Source organism: Penicillium atrosanguineum (genome assembly GCF_028827265.1).
Source record: "Penicillium atrosanguineum strain IBT 20685 chromosome Unknown utg000002l_segment0_segment0, whole genome shotgun sequence".
In the NCBI taxonomy this organism is placed as follows: Eukaryota; Fungi; Ascomycota; class Eurotiomycetes; order Eurotiales; family Aspergillaceae; genus Penicillium; species Penicillium atrosanguineum.
In genome coordinates this window covers 1,609,276-1,627,677 of record NW_026623134.1, presented here as the reverse complement: position 1 = coordinate 1,627,677, position 18,402 = coordinate 1,609,276, and the positions used below count along the sequence as shown (strand labels likewise).

The following is an 18,402-nucleotide window of genomic DNA, read 5'->3' as shown; positions in this document are numbered from 1 at the left end:
TATATCAAGGAAGCAAGGAATGGCCTCGGAATAGGACTGGGATATCTAGACATCCAGATGATAGACTAGGGTAGAGCAGATCGGAATCGCCTCGCCGAATATCTTCAAGTCCGAGGCGACGCCGGTTCCCGCCCCGAAACATGGACGCTCGGCGACCCCCGAAGGCGGGGGACCCGTTACTCCTGGACATTCATATAGCTTGGACATTCCCTGGATCCTCGAACTTGAGTCCGGAGATCATCTAAGCCATGTCCGACCTACCAAGCCTCTCATCACTGCCCCAGCAGTCCCAGGAAACCCAGCTGCGGGTGCTGGACACCTTATTCGAACCGTCGCCCGAGCTGCACCAGTTGATGACTCCGGTTCTGGCTGGCCAGAGCTTCACCTCTTACGCCGCGCTGATCGATGCCGTGGGCGGTCGCATGTCCGCCCTTTCCGCCGTCAATTCGCCCGTCGACCGGAATGTGCTATTCGGCATCCTGGGTTCGCATCCCCGGCTCGGTCGGGCCCCCGCCAACCCCGAACATCTCAGCGAGTTGAGCAAGAAGGAACAGGCGCAATTGAATGATGGCGCAGAGGAGCAAGCGGAGAAGTTACGCGAATTGAATGCGGAATACGAGGCCCAGTTCCCCGGCCTGCGATTTGTGTACGTGCATAAAACCCCACGCTTATCCTGGCTCTTTTCTGACCGCGATAGCTCGTTTGTCAACGGCCGCACCCGAGATGTCATCATGGTGGAAATGCGCCAGCGCATTGATCGAGCAGACACCGAGCGCGAAATCTCCGAGACGATCCAGGTATGACAGATGCGATCTTCTGACGAACATGAACTGGACTAATTGAACCGACTTGACTCCAGGCCATGTGCGACATCGCGAAGGATCGCGCGCGCAAACTGCAGGCGCGCATTTAACCCACCGTATAACCCAAAACCCACATGTATATACCCAGACCCTTAGGAGGGGAAGAGTCTAGACCACCCAGATGGTATTTCTTAGTGATGCTTGATGGCGATTGAGTGTCCTATAGTAGACGGCGTAGAAAGGGTCTGCTCCACTCGTAAACCCCGGGTGCCGATTTGATGTCATTCACTCCGGCCGGTGCCGCTTCAGCCTCTCGGTTCGTTTTTTTCTGATTTTCGTCCTAGACATGGCTCAAGTATTCTATAACTTATCTATCCTCTCCTTCCCCTCTCATCAGCGACTTGGGCGCGCGCGATATGGAGGTCAGCGACTTACCACGGGCGTCGACATTCCCCGCGATCGCCGACGAAACTAAACTCGCGCCGCCCAGATCCTCAACCTTGCCTGGTAGGTACATTGTGATATGACCCGGCTGCGTGGACGATCACGAGCGCATAATGAACGGGCTGACAATCAACAGGGTCGGATGCCGCATCCGGGTCAAGCAACAGCGATGGTCAGCGGAATACGTACCGGTCTGCGCCCATTGGAGGCCCTCTGGCCAGAAACTCTACACACGAGACGCGCACCGAAGCTAGCGCCATCGATCCGCTCTCACAGGTAAGGCGGACACTCTCGGATCGGGAACGCCGTGTTGCGGCTGAGATGATAGACGTGGATTGCTGATTGCTGATTGCTGAGACTGACATGTGGTAGCACATTATTCAACGCACGAATACCCAAAAATCCATTCCCCTAAAGTTATTGGGCCAGGCATCGTTCGAGGCCGAGGCGGGCAACTCGGAGGGCCCATCGGAGCATAGCACGGCTCGGGGCGATGCTTCGCTGAACTCAAAGGGTCCCAAGGAAAAGAAGTATGTCTCTTGTCCCCCACATGTGGTGTGGTCCGTCCCTGGTCGACTATATATGAAATCGTCTGGGTCCTCAGCGACCATCCGGCTGACTCTTTTTTGGCTTCTCTCCACAGAAAAGGTGTTTCGTTCCTTAGTCGCATTATTGGCAATAAGAAAAAGGACGGACACCCGGCGGTAGAAGATGAGCTCTCGGATGTAGAGACTAGCCGCATGTCTGTCGATACCTCACATCCGATCGGGTTCATTCCTCGACATCCCGCGCCATCCCGGTACTTGAGGATCCGCGCACATCACAAGAAAGATAAAAAGTTCCACCGTGTTTTCCTGGCCCAGACATTGGAGGGCACAGGACCGTTGCCGAAGGCTGAGCGACGAACGTCACTCTCAACCTTTATCAATGGAGAGGCCACCGGGAGAGCCATTTGGGCGGTTGAGTTCTCCAAGGACGGTAAATATCTCGCCGCCGCCGGCCAGGATAGAAAAGTTAGGGTATGGGCGACCATTACTACACCCGAAGAGCGAGAGGCGGCGATGCGAGAAACAGACGTGTTCATGGATGATCAAGATATTCCACAGCTAAAAGCTCCCGTGTTTGGACCGAAGCCTATCCAGATCTTTCAAGGCCATGAGGGTAGTATTTTGGACCTGAGCTGGAGTAAAGTATGCAAGAAAACGGTACGAATTAACCGAATGAAGGCTAACTGCTGAAACAGAACAACTTCATCCTTTCCTCTTCCATGGACAAGACTGTTCGGCTATGGCATGCAAGTCGACCGGAATGTTTGTGCTGCTTCCAGCACAGTGATTTTGTCACTTCAATCCAGTTCCACCCTAAGGATGACAGGTTCTTCCTCGCCGGGTCACTCGATACAAAGCTGCGCTTATGGAGCATTCCGGACAAAAGCGTCGCATTCGTGACAACTGTACCCGACATGATCACTGCAGTTGGCTTCACACCCGATGGCAAGTACGCCATGGCGGGATGCTTGAACGGGTTGCTGAACATTTACGACACCGAGGGTCTCAAAGTATCGGGGCAGATCCATGTTCGATCGGCCCGTGGACGCAACTCCAAAGGCAACAAAATCACCGGGATTGACACGATGATGGTTCCGCATGATAATCCCAACGGCGATATCAAATTGCTCGTCACGACTAATGATTCTCGCATTCGACTCTACAACTTCCAGGAGCGAACTATGGAAGCCAAGTTCCGCGGCAACGAGAACACCTGTAGCCAGATTCGGGCAACTTTCACCGACGATGGCAAGCATGTCATTTGTGGTAGTGAGGATCGCAAGGCATACGTTTGGCCAATTGGCTTTGTTGAAAAGGACGGAGATGCTCGGGCAGTCGAAGTGTTCGAAACCCAAGGCGCAATTGTGACCGTGGCCATCACAGCACCTACGGCGACCAAACAAGCCCTGGGACTATCTGACGATCCAATCTATGATCTCTGCAACCCGCCACCTGTCGCTCTCATGAGTCCAGAAGCATCTGCCAAGAAAGCAGACTCCTCACGGGATACGGAAAGCCTACACAAGCGAACTGCGTCGGCACCGCGCTTGTCTATTGTCAGCAAAATGGCACAGGAATCCCCTTCGTATCTGTCCCGGTCGACCCACCCGGACGGAAATATTATCGTCATCGCCGACTACTCCGGAAAGATCAAGATTCTTCGACAGGATTGCGCATATCAGAAGCGCAAACATGAGAACTGGCATGAAAGTTCAACCTTCTCGCGACGAATTCTCCGGCGCTCTAACTCCGGCCGCCATAGCGTCGCCTCCTCGACCGGAAAGGACTCTACTCTCAAGACACCCTCCGAGCGAATTATCTCATGGCGAAACTCAGTCGTCCGCCATGGCCGCACCAGTATGGACAGTTCTCGCGCCGGGCTCCGAAGCCGCAGTCCATCACCTCCACACCGACCAACACCGACCTTCCGACTCACCTCATCTCGACCGTCAAGTTTGGCTCCCAACGAATCTCTTTCCGCTGTCACATCTCCAGCCCCATCTCCGCAACGGCCGCTCGCTCAAAATCCCAATATAAGCGAGCAATCAGGGGAGCAGCTTGGAGAGCAAGAAGCTCGCACCATGCCCGGCCGTGACGCAGATCCAAGAAAGCTGCCTGCATCGTCAGCCGATATTATATCCAGCGGCAAGAGCAAAGACAATCCGCTATGGTTACAGGGAGATCACAGCTATGCGTACTGGAACAAGATCACTCACGATGCTCTAGCGATGAAGCAGCGCAACAATAATGATCTCCTTAGCCCGAATTCCATCCGTGATCGCAGACTGAGTACGGCTGGTAGTACGCTCAGTAGTGACTATGGCTCGTCAACCGGTGGCTCGGCGGAGGAGGATATTCTCAAGTGCGACAATTGCCAGGGAACGAACTTCCGCGGTGTCAAGGGACGAGATGGGAAGCAGAAGTTGATTTGCGTCCAGTGCAATCAAACGGTTGCGTAATGTTTTTTTTCTCCGTTTTTACAATGATTTATGGTTTGATGATCCTGTATGTTTTTCCTTTTGCCATTTCTTTGGGAGCTTTGGTTTGGCGGTGTCCTCTTGTGCCATACTTGGAGAATTATTGGGCTTCTACTTCTGTATAGGATGTTTGCCATGGCAAGAGCATGTTTTTCAACATTGAGCAGGATTTTCTGCTCGACTATTGTACAATATTTGAATGTAAAGATAGTGAGTGAAAACGTAGATCTGCAAGTGGTCACTTCATTGAAACTATTGAAACCCTCAATTTACTTGTGTACTGCAGTGATTAGCGCAATAGTGCGACTGAGAAGAAAAGGTGACCTATCAGCTGGATATAGAAGGCATGAAGGAGACATTGGCCGAGATTCTTAGGAAATAGGGCGGAGAATAGCAGTGTTCAAAGGCCGCTTATATTAGCATCGGCGCACGATGGCGCTAACCACCGCGGTAGTTGTGTTGTCTAGATCAGACACGAGTGGCCGATGCCAAGACATGGAAAAAGTCCGGCGTTGATAACTGCGATCTTCACACCCCGGACTTCCCTAACCACCACCCACCTTTCCAATTCCTCGGCATCTTGAACAAGACAGACCTGAAAGTTCTGTCTATTCTTAACCAGCGGCATCTCTCAAGTCGACCCCCCAATTCACCCACACTATCCCGCGCTCCGACTCAACACCTATCCCAAAAGCGAGACCGGCTCTCGTCCCCCACCATGCCCTACCTCACCACTTCCCAGGAATACCTGGAGCAGTCCGCGCTCCTCCTTGAAGCGTACCCCGATTCAGTAAGCCGAGCTCCAATCCCCTCCATCCCTCCAATGCTCCATCCCTCCATCCCTCCACCCCTCCACCCCACGCCACTCACATTACGAACCCATTCCCCAAACTAACCCCCAACCTAGCGCATCACAACAAAATACAGCTTCCCGACCGAACGCCCCTCAGAAAAAGCCCACCGGGCTAAGTCCACCCGCGCCGATACAGAGTCCACGCCATCCGCGCCCGTAGCAGCACTGGAACTGAAGACATTCAATGCCGAAGCAGGCATCTGCCTGAAGTACCGCACGAACAAGGCCGCCGAGGTCAGTCGGCTGATGACCGGGCTGGGAAAGCTTGCTAGCGGGGCGGACGTGGCTAGTTTGGGTGTTTCGGGGCCGGCGGATGTCGAGATGGTTGATGCGCCTGCTGTGGAGGAGAGTAAGGGGGCCGCACAGGGACAGGGACAGGCTCAGGGACAGGCGCAAGGAGGGAAGGGGAAGAAGAAGGGTGGGAAGGGAAAGCGATGAAGGAGATGATTTGAATCAAGGATGTGTTGGGTTGTAGGGGAAGCTCGATAATGACTTTATTCATAGATGGCTGCGCCAGTGTGGAATGGCATTCGCTGGGTTGTAACCCAAGCATGAGTTACAAGATATGATATGATTTATCTCACTTACAGCATAAGATATGAACTATATTACGAACACAAGCTTTATGCCAAAAGGGGATTATACACTAACAAGTGATTTGAACATCTAAATACACATATCCACCATCCATCCCATATTAGACACAGACACCATGGCGCAAGTCTAGGACAGAATAAGAAGAAAAACAAACAATCAACGCCAAACCCATGCGTAGCCCTTAAAAATCCGTCAATCAATAAAAGCACAAAAAGAAAAAAAAAAAGCAGCGTGATATCATGGGGAAAACGGCGCGAGGAGAGCCTCGCAGCTCAGGGTATAAAATAAAAGGGGGAGAGGGGAGGGAAGATGCGAGGTAAATTGTTTAGAAATCCTCGTCGAAGTTGAGACCGTCGCTGCCGGAGCTCGTCTGGCCCTCGGCACCGCTGGTGTCCTTCTTGGTGCTGGCCATGACACCGGCCTTCTGGTAATCACCAACACGCTTCTCGAAGAAGTTGGTCTTGCCAGCCAGGGAGATGGACTCCATGAAGTCGAAGGGGTTGGTGGCGTTGTAGTACTTCTTGTTGCCGAGAGCGACAAGGAGACGGTCAGCGACGAACTCGATGTACTGGCACATCAGCTTGGAGTTCATGCCAAGGAGAGCGCAGGGGAGAGCGTCCGACAGGAACTCCTGCTCAATGCCAACAGCCTCAACGATGATGTCCTGGACCATCTTGGGCGTGGGACGGTTGTTCAGGTGGGAGAAAAGCAAGCAGGCGAAATCAGTGTGCATGCCCTCGTCACGAGAGATCAGCTCATTGGAGAATGTCAGGCCAGGCATGAGGCCACGCTTCTTGAGCCAGAAGATGGAGGCAAAAGAGCCGGAGAAGAAGATACCCTCAACACAAGCGAAGGCAACCAGACGCTGAGCGAAGGTGGAGTCGCGGTCGTTGATCCACTTGATGGCCCAGTCGGCCTTCTTGGCAATGCAGGGAACTAGAGGAGATATGTTAGCGGATGTGTCAACAGGATTGAGTGTGGGGAAACATACTGTTATCAATAGCGTCAAACAGGTAGGCGCGCTGCTTGGGCTCCTTGATGTAAGTATCAATGAGCAGAGAGTAGGTCTCGGAGTGGATGTTTTCCATCATGATCTGGAAGCCATAGAAGCAGCGGGCCTCGGGAACCTGAACTTCTCCACTGAAACGCTCAACCAAGTTCTCGTTGACAATGCCGTCGGAGGCAGCGAAGAAGGCAAGGACATGGGAGATGAAGTAGCGCTCGTCATCGTTCAGGCGGTTGTGCCAGTCGTGGAGATCCTTGGACAGATCAATCTCCTCAGCGGTCCAAAAGGAAGCCTCGGCCTTCTTGTACATTTGCCAGATCTATTAATGCAGAGAAGCAATTGTTAGCCATTGGCTCGTGAGAGTGGATGGATATTGCGGGTGCTTCGCGTCCATGCCACTTTACGCGTGAACATGGACGCGTCGACGACATGACATACCTCGTGGTACTTGATAGGGAACATGACGAAACGGTGGGGGTTCTCCTGGAGGAGGGGCTCATTGGCCTCGATCTCCTTGATGCCAGAAGCGACCTTGGTGACCTCAACAATCTTGTCACCCATCTTGTCGACAGGCGCGTCGGTGGGCTTGTAAGACGCGATGTTCTCCTTGCCAGCGGACTGGAAGTCGAGCTTCTTGACGGGAGAATCGCTCATCTTGAGGTTCTCGAGGGAGGAAGCAGCCTATGGAGGGGTACTGGTTAGTGAAAATGTTCACCGCGACGCGTCTATCGCGAGAGGCGACAGTCGTGACATCACGTACCTGCTTCGAGGGAGTAAGTTGGGCGGCCATTGGGAAGTATGTCTAGAGACTGAAGGCAAAGGTCAATTGCTTGCAAGACAGTCACAGAGATAGACAAAAAGTCAAGAGGCTTGAAAGGGAAGAGGAATGTGGGAGCTGGGTGGGAAGAAGAATCGATTAAGTAGTTGGCGGGCGTGAATCTTTTAGCGCGACGGACTAGGTCGCGCACCACGTGACTTCGCGACGGGCTTAGTCAGGACGCAAGGCGCGTCGTCCCAAAGGGGAAATCGCGGGCTTGGAATTCTCATGCCACTGCAATTCCAGCAACATCCGACGCTAGGGCAGTCGATCCATGGCCGTGCCTGCGGTAGCCCCCCTCGACGGGCATTTGACAGGGTTTTCTGGGCTTCTAGTATGCAGCTTCTATTGATTGTGGGCGTTCTCTATGAGTCTATCATCTTGACAACAATTAAGCCAGCTACCATGGCACCCTAGGATACACGCATAATCACACAAATAGTAGCTACCAAACCCATATAGAGATGAAACACAACACGCGCTTTGACAGACGCGTCGGGCCAATATTAAATTTTCAGCTCGACGTAATGGGCTCCACTGGCATGGCAGCTGAATAAAGATCAGATAAGCCTGTAGCCGATCAATGCACGCGCCGGTGGACGCGTTAAGGACCACAACACGGATTTACGGATCTAATTGGCAATCTGAACCTTTGGGAGCTCCAGACTGGGGTGCAGGGATTGAGCCCCAGTCGCGTCTCCAAACCGCTTGCTCTTGGGTTTTCATCCCTAGCCCCCTTCACATCAATTGAGTGCAGGTGTCACAGCATTTTAAAGACTGATCAACTGCAGAGTGGTCGGCATGCATCAGGATCAAATGGCCTAGGAACCAGAGATTCAGAGACAGATTTTAAGGCTCTAGAAGGAATGAAGGAGCTTGACGCCCCAGAAGGTTCTGGGAGTGGATCCAAAACAGCTCTTTCGCGCCGGAAAATGTGCCGATCCCATCCAACTCGCGTGCTGGATCTCACACTAGGCAGACGTCTCGATGGAGACCAGGTTCCAGAGAGTCTCGGCGTTTTATCCCTGAGTTCCCAGTGCGCGTCGCCACCTGCTTGCTCGGGCAACCCTACATATCCGCGTCTCGGATTTTACAGCCCCGAGATCGCAATCACGCTGCATTCTGGCAGGTGTTTTATTGTTGCAGCAAATGACAATCCTTTGCGGTTCTCGGAGTTCAATTGTCAAGGAGACTTTAGACCCCTGTTTCAGTTCGGTCATTCCACAAGACCTAGGTAACCATCGCGCCCCAGACCGAGGCCAAGGAACCGGTTTTGGTCCACTAGACTCTTTTTGGGCAAGGGTACGCCAGCCTGCATCTCTCTTCAGCCGCGGGGTGGTTTGACTCCCCACATACTAGTGGCATCGAACCTTGGAAGTTGCCGTGGGCTGCTTATCCGAGTTCAAGTCTCTTGCCATCACTTCATCTCGGTAGCCTCCTTCGCCTTTTGCCCATCAGCCCTTTTCTTGTTTCTCCGATTGATACGGCCCGAGTGTTGAGTTCAAAGAAGATCCATGATCATTAGAACAGGTGTCGTAGATCTAGAACCGATCTATATCCGCGCTTCTCCGAGCCATTTCAAGGCTGTATTCAAGGGCATTGTTTGGAGCAAACACTGGCATGCTATCCTACCAGATGATATCCGTCCAGGTAGATCTATCTGAGCAGTCCGCATTCATAATATGAATCGGACCATAAGGCTGGGAAGTTTGATCGTACAGAGCGCGATCGTACTGCACTCAGAATATGCTAGTGGAGTAAGTAATGCGACCATCGTAAGACCAAACATCATGACACCTTTGTGCCTGAGCCATCAGGGTTCATTGTGCAGACATCATGATTAATGGGACCGGTTTTGCGGGTAAACACGATCTTCTTCCCGTCGGGCGAGAAAGAAAGCAGGTTATCCCACTCGTTAGTTATACAGCTTCTTATGCATAGGTCGAATGTTCCACTCTGTCTTCTCCTGCACTAATCTGCATTGTAAAGAGGCAAAGGGCCAGGCCTGGCCATAGGGCAAGGCTCAACGGGCCTATGGATCTGCAGAATGAGCGCATGGCGAGATGATACTAAAGAACGAACCCAAATTCTGCGGAGACCCGTATGGCTACTTCGATGGAGACTGTGGGGCGTTCTTATGCTGTCAATTCTTACTCCAATACTTACGCCCGACTCCGACCTTGCATGTACGATCGAAATTGCCCAAACAAGCAGCAATAAAGTTGTAGTAAAGGCAATGCGCATCTCCTGCAGGTACATCCTGGACTATATTTAACATAATATAAATCTTTTGAAACCTCGTGATGAAAAAGTCTCTGAAAGACCTTGAAAAGCCACTCTTTGAAGACATATTCCTGAATATGATTCTCCATATCTTTGTTAGTATTTCTTGGCATATTCATACAGTTGTCTTATCTTGATTGGTGGTTACGGGCTGCCAGGACAGGGTTGGAGAGATTTGTTTCTATTATCTCAGCTAGGTGATATTTATACAACAGCAGAGATAGATAGAGCTATTGCAGATGCACAAATGCCAAAATATGACAGTCCGATTGAGAAATGACATTTACGAGCGTTCACGGCGAGAAGCACTTCTCAGGAATGCCAAGAAACTCTCATAGCTGAAAGACGTCGAAAAGCTCAGATAATGTGCGAGGTCTTGCACTGCGTCAAGAAGCAAGGGCCTGACTGCTAGGCATGGAGTCTGCATGGAGCAAAGGAAATGGGCGAAGACATTCGTTAGACGGGTCTCTCCGAGTCTGCGAACCCTCTGCTGAGCATCATCCCAGCTTTCCATGAATTGAAGAATTCGCGAACCACCCCGTCCGTCAAGGGATATTTGCTTGGAAGACAGCATATTGAAGCCCTTTGCCGAATCAGGGAAAGACGTAGAAATCTCACAACGGTGAAGGAGTGCTTTACTGAAGGCCCTAAATGCAGATTGCTCAGGCTCAGATTTCACCCGCCACATGATTTCAGCAAACAGCACAAGCCAGTTATCACAGGTATGACTACCACGAAGGTTGTTCCAGTCATAGCGAGTAATTATCAATTGCACCGGGAGGGGATTGAACGGTCTCTGGAGGAGAGGGTCGAAGGACCAAGTATCAGTTCGTGGGTGCGGTGCCCAAGGATCAGCTTGCCATGGCAGCTTATATAGCGCAGCGTGATTCGGAATACAAGAGACTGGAGCATGGCTACAGTCGATGTCCACGATTGGATTGACAGCGGTCATACGAAAACCAGGAATGGTCCGCATGACTTCGAATCTTGGACTGGGAGCATTGGTGAGTTCGAGAACTTTCTGATCCCAGCCACGTGTGAAATCGGTATGAGCATTGAACTCAGTAACCCGTTGATTCCATTTGGCGTTGATAGCGCGGCCATAGTCCCATCGCAAGAATTCCACATATTTCCGTTTCTGATAGTCCGATGGGAGGAGCACGAGCCCCGCATAGAATGCGGGCTCGAGCTCTGAGGGCTCCGATGAGGGTGGAGGTCTGATAACCCAGCCGTGTCTTTCACCCAACTCTTCGCCGCACAGGATAATTGACTTCTTCCATACAGGAATCCAGAATAGGCCGTATGCCTGTACAACGACGGGCTCTCCGCAGGGCTTGCGGCCCACTCGAATATTTCCACGCCAGTCGAAATCCACAGGGTAGCGCTCAGAACGCTCTTCCGCAGATAAGGTCTTGAGCGCCAAGTAGACGCCAATATCCGGCAGACGCCTCTCGGCTGGAAAAGGCCATCTCATGAACTCGTCAGTCTGCACATGGCTGAGGGTGCGAACCCTGTCAAAGTCGGCGACAGAATATGTTTGTGTCAGGTGAGAAATTTGACGATAACTGATTGTTGGATCTGGGGGTTGTGGGGGAGGATCGTTATCCGATGCTGTTGAGAGACGCCCACAGGGCCAGAGATCCATGTTGATGAAATATGGACACTCTGAAAATACCGTGAGCTTCTTGTCCAGATCAGATGAAGAAGTAAATGAGACAGAGGAACGAAGACTGATCTGGGAAGTCCTTAGTAGTTCATGAGGAAAGATGAGCGTAACTGAATATGTTGGTGGGATATCAACACGTAGAAGATGTGAGCTTGCAGGAAGAAGTCAGCTCATTCAAGAGGATGACAGGGCTTGATATCTGGAGAGTACGTGTCTAAACCCTAGGAGAAAAAACTGACAAGAGGGAATATTGAGAGATAAACTCCAATGTTGACACAAAAAGTTTTCATTCCGATTTATAAATCGAGAAAGATCAAGTGAATCTTTCACCCAACGAGAACTAGACAATTGACAACATACCAGGTTCCTATCATAGTAGTCTGTCCACAGTCTCTATGATTTGAAGATAGGCCAACAATTTGGAAAGAGCATCTTTCAACACTACAATGGCAAGTGACTACAATGGCAAGTGTGTTTGAAGCCATTGAGACGTTTCTACTATTGAAAGCGAATGGTTCTTTACAATCGAGAGATTCCTGCTAGGCAGGCAGTTGTAGGGGTTGTTAGGCTCCAGCAACAAGACTGACAAAATAATAAACAAAACACAGCCCTGCATTAAAGTCAGCATTCGAATCTGGGAGCAGAAAAGCCTTGGAGAACTCTCCGGGGGAAAACTAGGCTAATCCCCCGACCCACCCTAGAGAGGATATTCTGCAGCGGGCTTGACCTTCATATGTCAACTAAAATGTTTGCTGTTCTTTTGGAAGAAAAGACCTCATTTTATATGGTATACCGCCTATCGTTGCTTTTTACTTTTAGTGTGGCACGGCGATGGGAGTTGACCGAAGCACGTGGAACTCTCGGGGTCATTCACCCGAAGGCTACAATCTAACAGGCGATTGGTTCGATATCTCAAGTGGCCCGAGACCGTAAGCTTTCAAGGCTGGGAACTAGTTTAGGCATGCTAGCAGAAGCAAGGGTGCTCAGGTGGATTAATCTGCGAAAAGTTTAGGTGTTCTAGACGCCATAAATATATATGTCCAAAAAAGACATGCGACGAATAGCAGCACTTGAGATCTCCCTATTGACAAACTCAAAAGGTCCAAGCAGTCCAGGCAGAGACGAGGCAACACCCTCATTGATACAAGCATCTGCGTTTCTATTCTTAGTACTTGGTAGTGGCCTCGACCTTTACTTCTTGGAGCCTTCTTCTAATCGGGGGTGGGTAGAGCGGAGGCAATGGAAAAAGCGAGGAGAATGCCAACTAGTGTGTGCCTGAAAACCTTCATGGTGAGGTACTGGATTCAAAGTATTGTTGGATTGAAGGTGGCTTTGATTTTCGGGGTTGTGATGAAGATTCGCTATCCCAGGAAATTGTGGCCCTATTTATACTCAAGCTGGGATCTGACCATCCTGCTTACACCTGGAATCGGATCATCGTCGTACTTGCACATGCAAGTCACTTAAATCAATAGAGGGTTATCTGATTGACTGATACGAGTCATACTGGCCTGCCCCTCATTCCTGAGCCCATGCTTCGGCTCACGGCCCCGAGGGATACCTCAGTTGCGTTTGAAAACCATACAGGCCATTTTCTAGCAAATTGTTCCCGCTTGATATCTGAATATTGGGGAAATCAGCACGAAAGTAAAAGTTTTATCTACTTGGATAGGTGAAGAACTAAATATAGGCGGAGATTTGTCCAACAGGCCCATCAGCCCATTGAACAGGCATCCCATTCTAAAGTTCGCTAAACTTCACTTGACGTAGTTATTGTAATTCAGCAATTTGAAAGTGGTGCAGCAGTTGAGATTTGTAGGAAACATGCAGCAGAAATCTCACATTTACTTCAAATTCTATAGTGATAGATCTCAAAGTTGGAGGTTGAAAGTAATTTTCTGTCTATAAGCACACTACATATGGACCGCTCTCTGAACCCCACACCTGGTCGAAGGTAAAAGCCGACGTCGGTACTCACTTCAGCAGCAACAAGGCTCGGAGCTAAAAGTCGTAGCTCGGGTGGGTAGATCGAAGTATATATGGGCCCAACGGACTATTAATTGGCTAACGCCAACACAGCAAGTGGCTCAATGATCGTAGAATGGACCGTGGAATTTAATCCAGCTCTCAAATTTGATTATGAGTAGAACCACGATGCGCTACGAGTTTTATGAAATGATCACTCGGCAAATGTTCGAGAAATCTTTATTGATTACTAGAAGTTATGGAAGGCATTTGCTAATTGAAGAACTTGTGCTCAGAAACTAGAAGAATTGAACGATAATAAAGTAGCCAGGGCTGGCGAAAATCGATTTAAATAGGGAATGATGATACAAGCCAATGGGCGTGAAGAAAAACAGGGGTATTTATTAATTATTACGAACTTTTGGGGGATACATCCAGGACAAGGATCAATCTACGCGGTAAGGCGAGACAGAGCAGACAAGAAACAATCAGGGAAGCGGACAGGGTATGCGAGAGGACAGCCTTGATTGGGTCAATCTAACAGATAGTGAAGAATCTAGCAAAAAGTGGTGCTCACAAGCCTAGAGAGCGCCAACCTGAGATTGTTTATACTATCCTTCGCAAGCCCATGTATAAGCAAATATCTTACCAGATAGTGCCGTGGACCTGTTTGATCTTCTTAAGATTAATGTCCTTGATCACGAACGTCCAGATGAGTCCGAGACCCATGACACCTAACCCAGCTGCAAGCATTCTGACCTGGGCGTAGGAGTAAGCCTTCTGAATGGCGATTCTTGCAGCAGATCCGACGGGGTAACTGAGCTGGGCTTCAATATTCTCGTAGATGTTGTCGATGTCAGACAAGGCCGACTCGGGGAGGTAGCGTTGCAGAGCAGGCTCGAAGGTGTTGGTCCAGATCGCGGTGGAAATGGTGATACCGGCAGAGTCACCGATAGTGCCCACAACGTTCAGCATAGCAAGGGCAGTAGCAACGTATTGATGGTCGACGGCAGCCAAAATAGCGAGCTGCTCGACAATAATGAAGACCGCACCACCAATGGAAATGAAGATCTGGCACATAACCTGGTAGCCAACACTCTGATCAGGACGGCGGAAGTAGATCATCAAGCCTTGTGCAAATATATACAGAGGCACAGCGATGTACAAGAGCCACCTGAAGTAACCAGTGCGGCGAATAACCCAACCGACACCGAGGAGAAGAAGACCCGAAACGACGTCGAAGACGTTGGTAACGTATCCGGAGGTGGTAATGCTCAGGTCATTGACAACCTGCAAGAAGTTTGCGAAGTACATGCTCCAACAGTAGTTGGAGAGCTGGTACGTGGCATCCAGAAGACAGGCACCGATGACCGTCCGGTCAGTCAGGAAGGTAAAGTCCATCATAGGCTTCGGCGCAAGGTATCTCTCCCATATCGCGAAGAAGAAGAGCATGGAGAACCCGACCACAATCATAGCGATAATATAACCAGTTCCCCAGCCGTTAGGAGCTTCACTTGCGATATCGAAGGGCAGCTCGAACAGGACGAGACCGGCAGTAAACACCAAGACACCGATGACTATTAGATGGGAAAGTCAGGATTACTTATTCCACACAGGATCAAACAAGGGAAGCCGCCGGTAGAGACTTACAATCAAACTCGATAAACCAATGCCAAATGCTTTGGGGCAAAGTCCGGCCACTCTCCTCTCGGACAATCTTGCCCTGCTTCTTCGCCTCGTTAAGGTTCCATTTCAGGGTGAAGTACAAAGGAGCAGCGAAACACGGGAAGATGATTGCCCAGGCGCCATAACCCCATCGCCAGCTGACTTGGTAGTAGAATTCGTCCGCAACCTTGGGGCCGGCGAATGCAGTGATGATGAAGGGAGAGGAAGTGAAGGCGTAGGCCAATCCTCGGTTCTTCAGCTGGGACATGTCGGCGGTGATAACATCGACGCAGTATTCCATACCACCGAAGCCCATGTAGAAGAAGATGTTTCCAGCACAATAGACCGCAAAACTGTTGCAGGAGGCCATCAGAATGATACCAATAGTGGCGCAGCAAGACATCAAGGCAAAGCCCTGAGGACGACCCCAGGTGTCAAGGACCTTGGCGACGGGAATAAAACATGCAGCTGAGAAAGCATCGGAGAGTTGGGTGGGCAGGCTGGAAAGTGAATGTTGCTGGAATGAACTCGCGACATAACTGTACAAGCTGCCGTTGACCGAGGAGACGAAAGCATAGACAAAGTAAAGGAACCAGATGCTATCAAGGTGTGTTAGTGGGCTTGATAGAACAGGTCGGTGTCCATAAATTGACGTACTTGATAAAGACCGCGATCAAGGCTCCCTTGGACCAGGTCTCAGCAAGGGCTTCGACATCCCTGACACCGGTTTGGAGCTCATCATAGGGAACGGGCGCAACTCCTTTACCGTTTGTGGCGACAACTGTCTCGGAATCAGCCGGAGGAGTCTGTGCTTCTCTATCATGGCTCTTTTCCGGCTCAACGGTAGTTCTGGAAACGTCCGCATCGACGGAGCTGCTTGTAGCAGCCTCTACCTGGTCGAGCTTGATGCGGCGGAAGACCGCACGGCCTCTCCGAATCAAAGGACGAAGACCCATGATGATTTGACTGTGGTAGAATCAAAGATAGCCAGGAAAGCCTTTGTCTTTATAAAATGTAAGGACCGAGATCGGCTGTTTTGGGCCGAAACTCGAGAAAAGAAAGAAAACAAGCATGCGTAGCTCAGACACGCGGACGACAACGGGGGATTTGGCTTGGCTTAACCTTTGATTTGCCCGTTTTACCAAAATGAAAATCTTTTCCCTCGTAAGACGCTCCGGCCATGCTCGGAGAATCCACAGAGGGTCCCACTGGGGGCAAAAGTCAACTGGGAGGAAACCGGACTAGGCCGACGGCGCGATCTAATCAGATGTCCGTGTGATCTTATCTAGCGAGAATCGAGTACAGTCTATTCCTGAATCGGCATAGCGCGTTGGTGCTTCATCCACATCAAGCTTCGCTTGGCCGCGCCCGGGAAATAACCAGTGGAGCTTGTCAGCCACAAGCACTGGAATTCTCTCGGCTCTCGCGCAAAGTCGCAGGGAAAGCGCGCTGAATTTCCAAAAAGAAATTTCTATTTCTTTTTCTAAAAAAAACCCCCGATAATTATCAGATCTTGTTTAGCCCCCGGGGCCAACATCGGGTCAGAGCAACCGACTTTGATCAGCCCAGATCATTCCTGAGGGATCCGTTCGGAATCACCCGTTGCTGTTACCTAACTCGTTGCGCTTGTGGCCGTTTCCTAAGGAATTCTAGGGCTAGGGCTACGTTCTCTCCTGGTGTGTACTTGATGCCCAGACTTTTTAGGGCTTTGCTTAGGAAATGCTGAGTGATGCCCGAGGTAATACCGGATAAACACTCCCACGTAATCAAATACCATACATACAGTCCGTACTTTACCGCATCCTGTTATACATACACGGCTTGAGAGATTGTCGTGCTAGGTGGAGGTCTGGTATTATCAGATCCTACGGCCTATGGAGACCTTGCTAGGTCCATTATCAACCTTGGAACGCTCGTCATCAGATAAAATTTTCATTTTCATGAAAACTTTAATGAGATCTTCGGTGAATCAAGAGCTGACAGGGGAGCACGGGATAGCGCCCGAATAAATGGGGCAGTTACTCTGGCGTTTGAGGGTTACAGGAAGGTTGCAATCACCAAAGGCCGAACATGAGCGGAGGTCATAGGGCATGTCAGTTATTCGGACCTGACAACCCGGAATGGTAGGTACCACCCCGCTTCTGATGATACGCCAAGGACAACATCTGATAACTGAGACCTCTCCACATGAATGACCTCGACCACATTACGGCGGAAAAGCTCTACCCAGGAACGCCACGACAGGGGGTATTTGATTGAATCTGATGCGGGTTTCCTTTTTTTATGCCGAACTCCCGTGCGCAGTCATCCGTTTACAGCTTGGAATTGGTCCAGACCGGTGCTCGCTTCTCCACGAACGCTTGGATACCCTCGGCGAAGTTGCGACCAGCAACCAATCGAGGATACCATTCATCTGCTAGCGTGGTAACGGCCTCTTCCACGCTTCCTGATTCCCAACTGAGTCGGATTCCTTCCCGGCCGACAATCAGAGCGTCGGGGCTATTCTTGCACATCTCCTGGGCCACCTGTAAGGCGGCCTTGGCAACACCCTCGGGCGAATCCACCACTTGCGAGATGAGACCCCATTCATAGAGCGTTTGAGCGCTCACATTCCTTCCTGTCAACACGAGATCTGTTGTACGTTGCAGTCCAATCGTCCGAGTCAGCCGTGGAAGGCATCCCGCTACCGGCACGATCCCGCGCTTGATTTCCGGAAGAGAGAAGATTGCGGTCGAAGCTGCTATTATGAGATCGCAGTTTGCCATCATCTCGAATCCCCCGCCCATGCAAATGCCATTGACAGCTGCGATAATCGGCTTCTTGCCACTTCGGCGAGGAAGCCCGGCGAGGCCTGGTGCGTCCATCTTGTTGACGACGCCGGCCTTGTTCATAGCATTCCACTCTGTAGATCCTCGTCAATAATTGCTCAAGAGAATAGAGTTCTAGATCTATATGGAGCTCGAGGCGAAACAGACCATGAAGATCAGCTCCGGTACAGAAAGCTCTGCCGGTGCCAGTGATGATCCCAACCCAGAGGCTTTCGTCCAGATCAAAGTGTTCCCAGACCTCCTGAATCTCTCGGCTGGTAGCTTTGTTGATGGAATTGAGTTTGTCAGTTCGGGTCAAAGTGACCTGGACCACTCGTTCGTGCGGAAACGAGACATTAAAATGTTCGTAGTTCAGGGGTCTTGACCGTAGAGACATGGTTGGATCGGCCTGCGAGTGGGATGCACTGGGGACAAGGATAAGCAGATAAAGGCCGTGTCTTATATCCTGTG

General features: G+C 50.7%; 7 protein-coding genes across 7 annotated transcripts; 3 read left to right on the top strand and 4 right to left on the bottom strand.

The window, feature by feature from the left end:
* Nucleotides 1–248: 248 nt before the first annotated feature.
* N7443_002365 (2-oxo-4-hydroxy-4-carboxy-5-ureidoimidazoline decarboxylase) lies at nucleotides 249–913 on the top strand (the record flags this gene model as incomplete). Its single annotated transcript, XM_056882421.1, has 3 exons — nucleotides 249–646; nucleotides 698–797; nucleotides 860–913. 3 exons carry the CDS (start codon nucleotides 249–251, stop codon nucleotides 911–913), a joined length of 552 nt encoding a protein of 183 aa, XP_056744262.1.
* A 306-nt stretch (nucleotides 914–1,219) lies between these two features.
* Nucleotides 1,220–4,254, top strand: N7443_002364 (WD40 repeat domain-containing protein; the record flags this gene model as incomplete). The annotated part of the gene is made up of 5 exons (XM_056882420.1): nucleotides 1,220–1,310; nucleotides 1,384–1,523; nucleotides 1,620–1,777; nucleotides 1,891–2,437; nucleotides 2,491–4,254. 5 exons carry the CDS (start codon nucleotides 1,220–1,222, stop codon nucleotides 4,252–4,254), a joined length of 2,700 nt encoding a protein of 899 aa, XP_056744261.1.
* Nucleotides 4,255–4,990: 736 nt separating this feature from the next.
* On the top strand, nucleotides 4,991–5,563 carry N7443_002363 (SRP9/SRP21 family protein; the record flags this gene model as incomplete). Its single annotated transcript, XM_056882419.1, has 2 exons — nucleotides 4,991–5,062; nucleotides 5,180–5,563. 2 exons carry the CDS (start codon nucleotides 4,991–4,993, stop codon nucleotides 5,561–5,563), a joined length of 456 nt encoding a protein of 151 aa, XP_056744260.1.
* A 484-nt stretch (nucleotides 5,564–6,047) lies between these two features.
* Nucleotides 6,048–7,518, bottom strand: N7443_002362 (ribonucleotide-diphosphate reductase subunit RNR2; the record flags this gene model as incomplete). The annotated part of the gene is made up of 4 exons (XM_056882418.1): nucleotides 6,048–6,658; nucleotides 6,714–7,047; nucleotides 7,167–7,409; nucleotides 7,489–7,518. The coding sequence occupies 4 exons, from the start codon at nucleotides 7,516–7,518 to the stop codon at nucleotides 6,048–6,050; spliced, it is 1,218 nt and encodes a 405-aa protein (XP_056744259.1).
* Nucleotides 7,519–10,111: 2,593 nt separating this feature from the next.
* N7443_002361 (uncharacterized protein) lies at nucleotides 10,112–11,473 on the bottom strand (the record flags this gene model as incomplete). Its single annotated transcript, XM_056882417.1, has 1 exon — nucleotides 10,112–11,473. One exon carries the CDS (start codon nucleotides 11,471–11,473, stop codon nucleotides 10,112–10,114), a length of 1,362 nt encoding a protein of 453 aa, XP_056744258.1.
* Nucleotides 11,474–14,104: 2,631 nt separating this feature from the next.
* On the bottom strand, nucleotides 14,105–16,080 carry N7443_002360 (Ribonucleoside-diphosphate reductase small chain; the record flags this gene model as incomplete). The annotated part of the gene is made up of 3 exons (XM_056882416.1): nucleotides 14,105–15,036; nucleotides 15,110–15,723; nucleotides 15,782–16,080. The coding sequence occupies 3 exons, from the start codon at nucleotides 16,078–16,080 to the stop codon at nucleotides 14,105–14,107; spliced, it is 1,845 nt and encodes a 614-aa protein (XP_056744257.1).
* A 1,356-nt stretch (nucleotides 16,081–17,436) lies between these two features.
* On the bottom strand, nucleotides 17,437–18,328 carry sidH (enoyl-CoA hydratase/isomerase family protein; the record flags this gene model as incomplete). Its single annotated transcript, XM_056882415.1, has 2 exons — nucleotides 17,437–18,026; nucleotides 18,100–18,328. 2 exons carry the CDS (start codon nucleotides 18,326–18,328, stop codon nucleotides 17,437–17,439), a joined length of 819 nt encoding a protein of 272 aa, XP_056744256.1.
* Nucleotides 18,329–18,402: the final 74 nt, after the last annotated feature.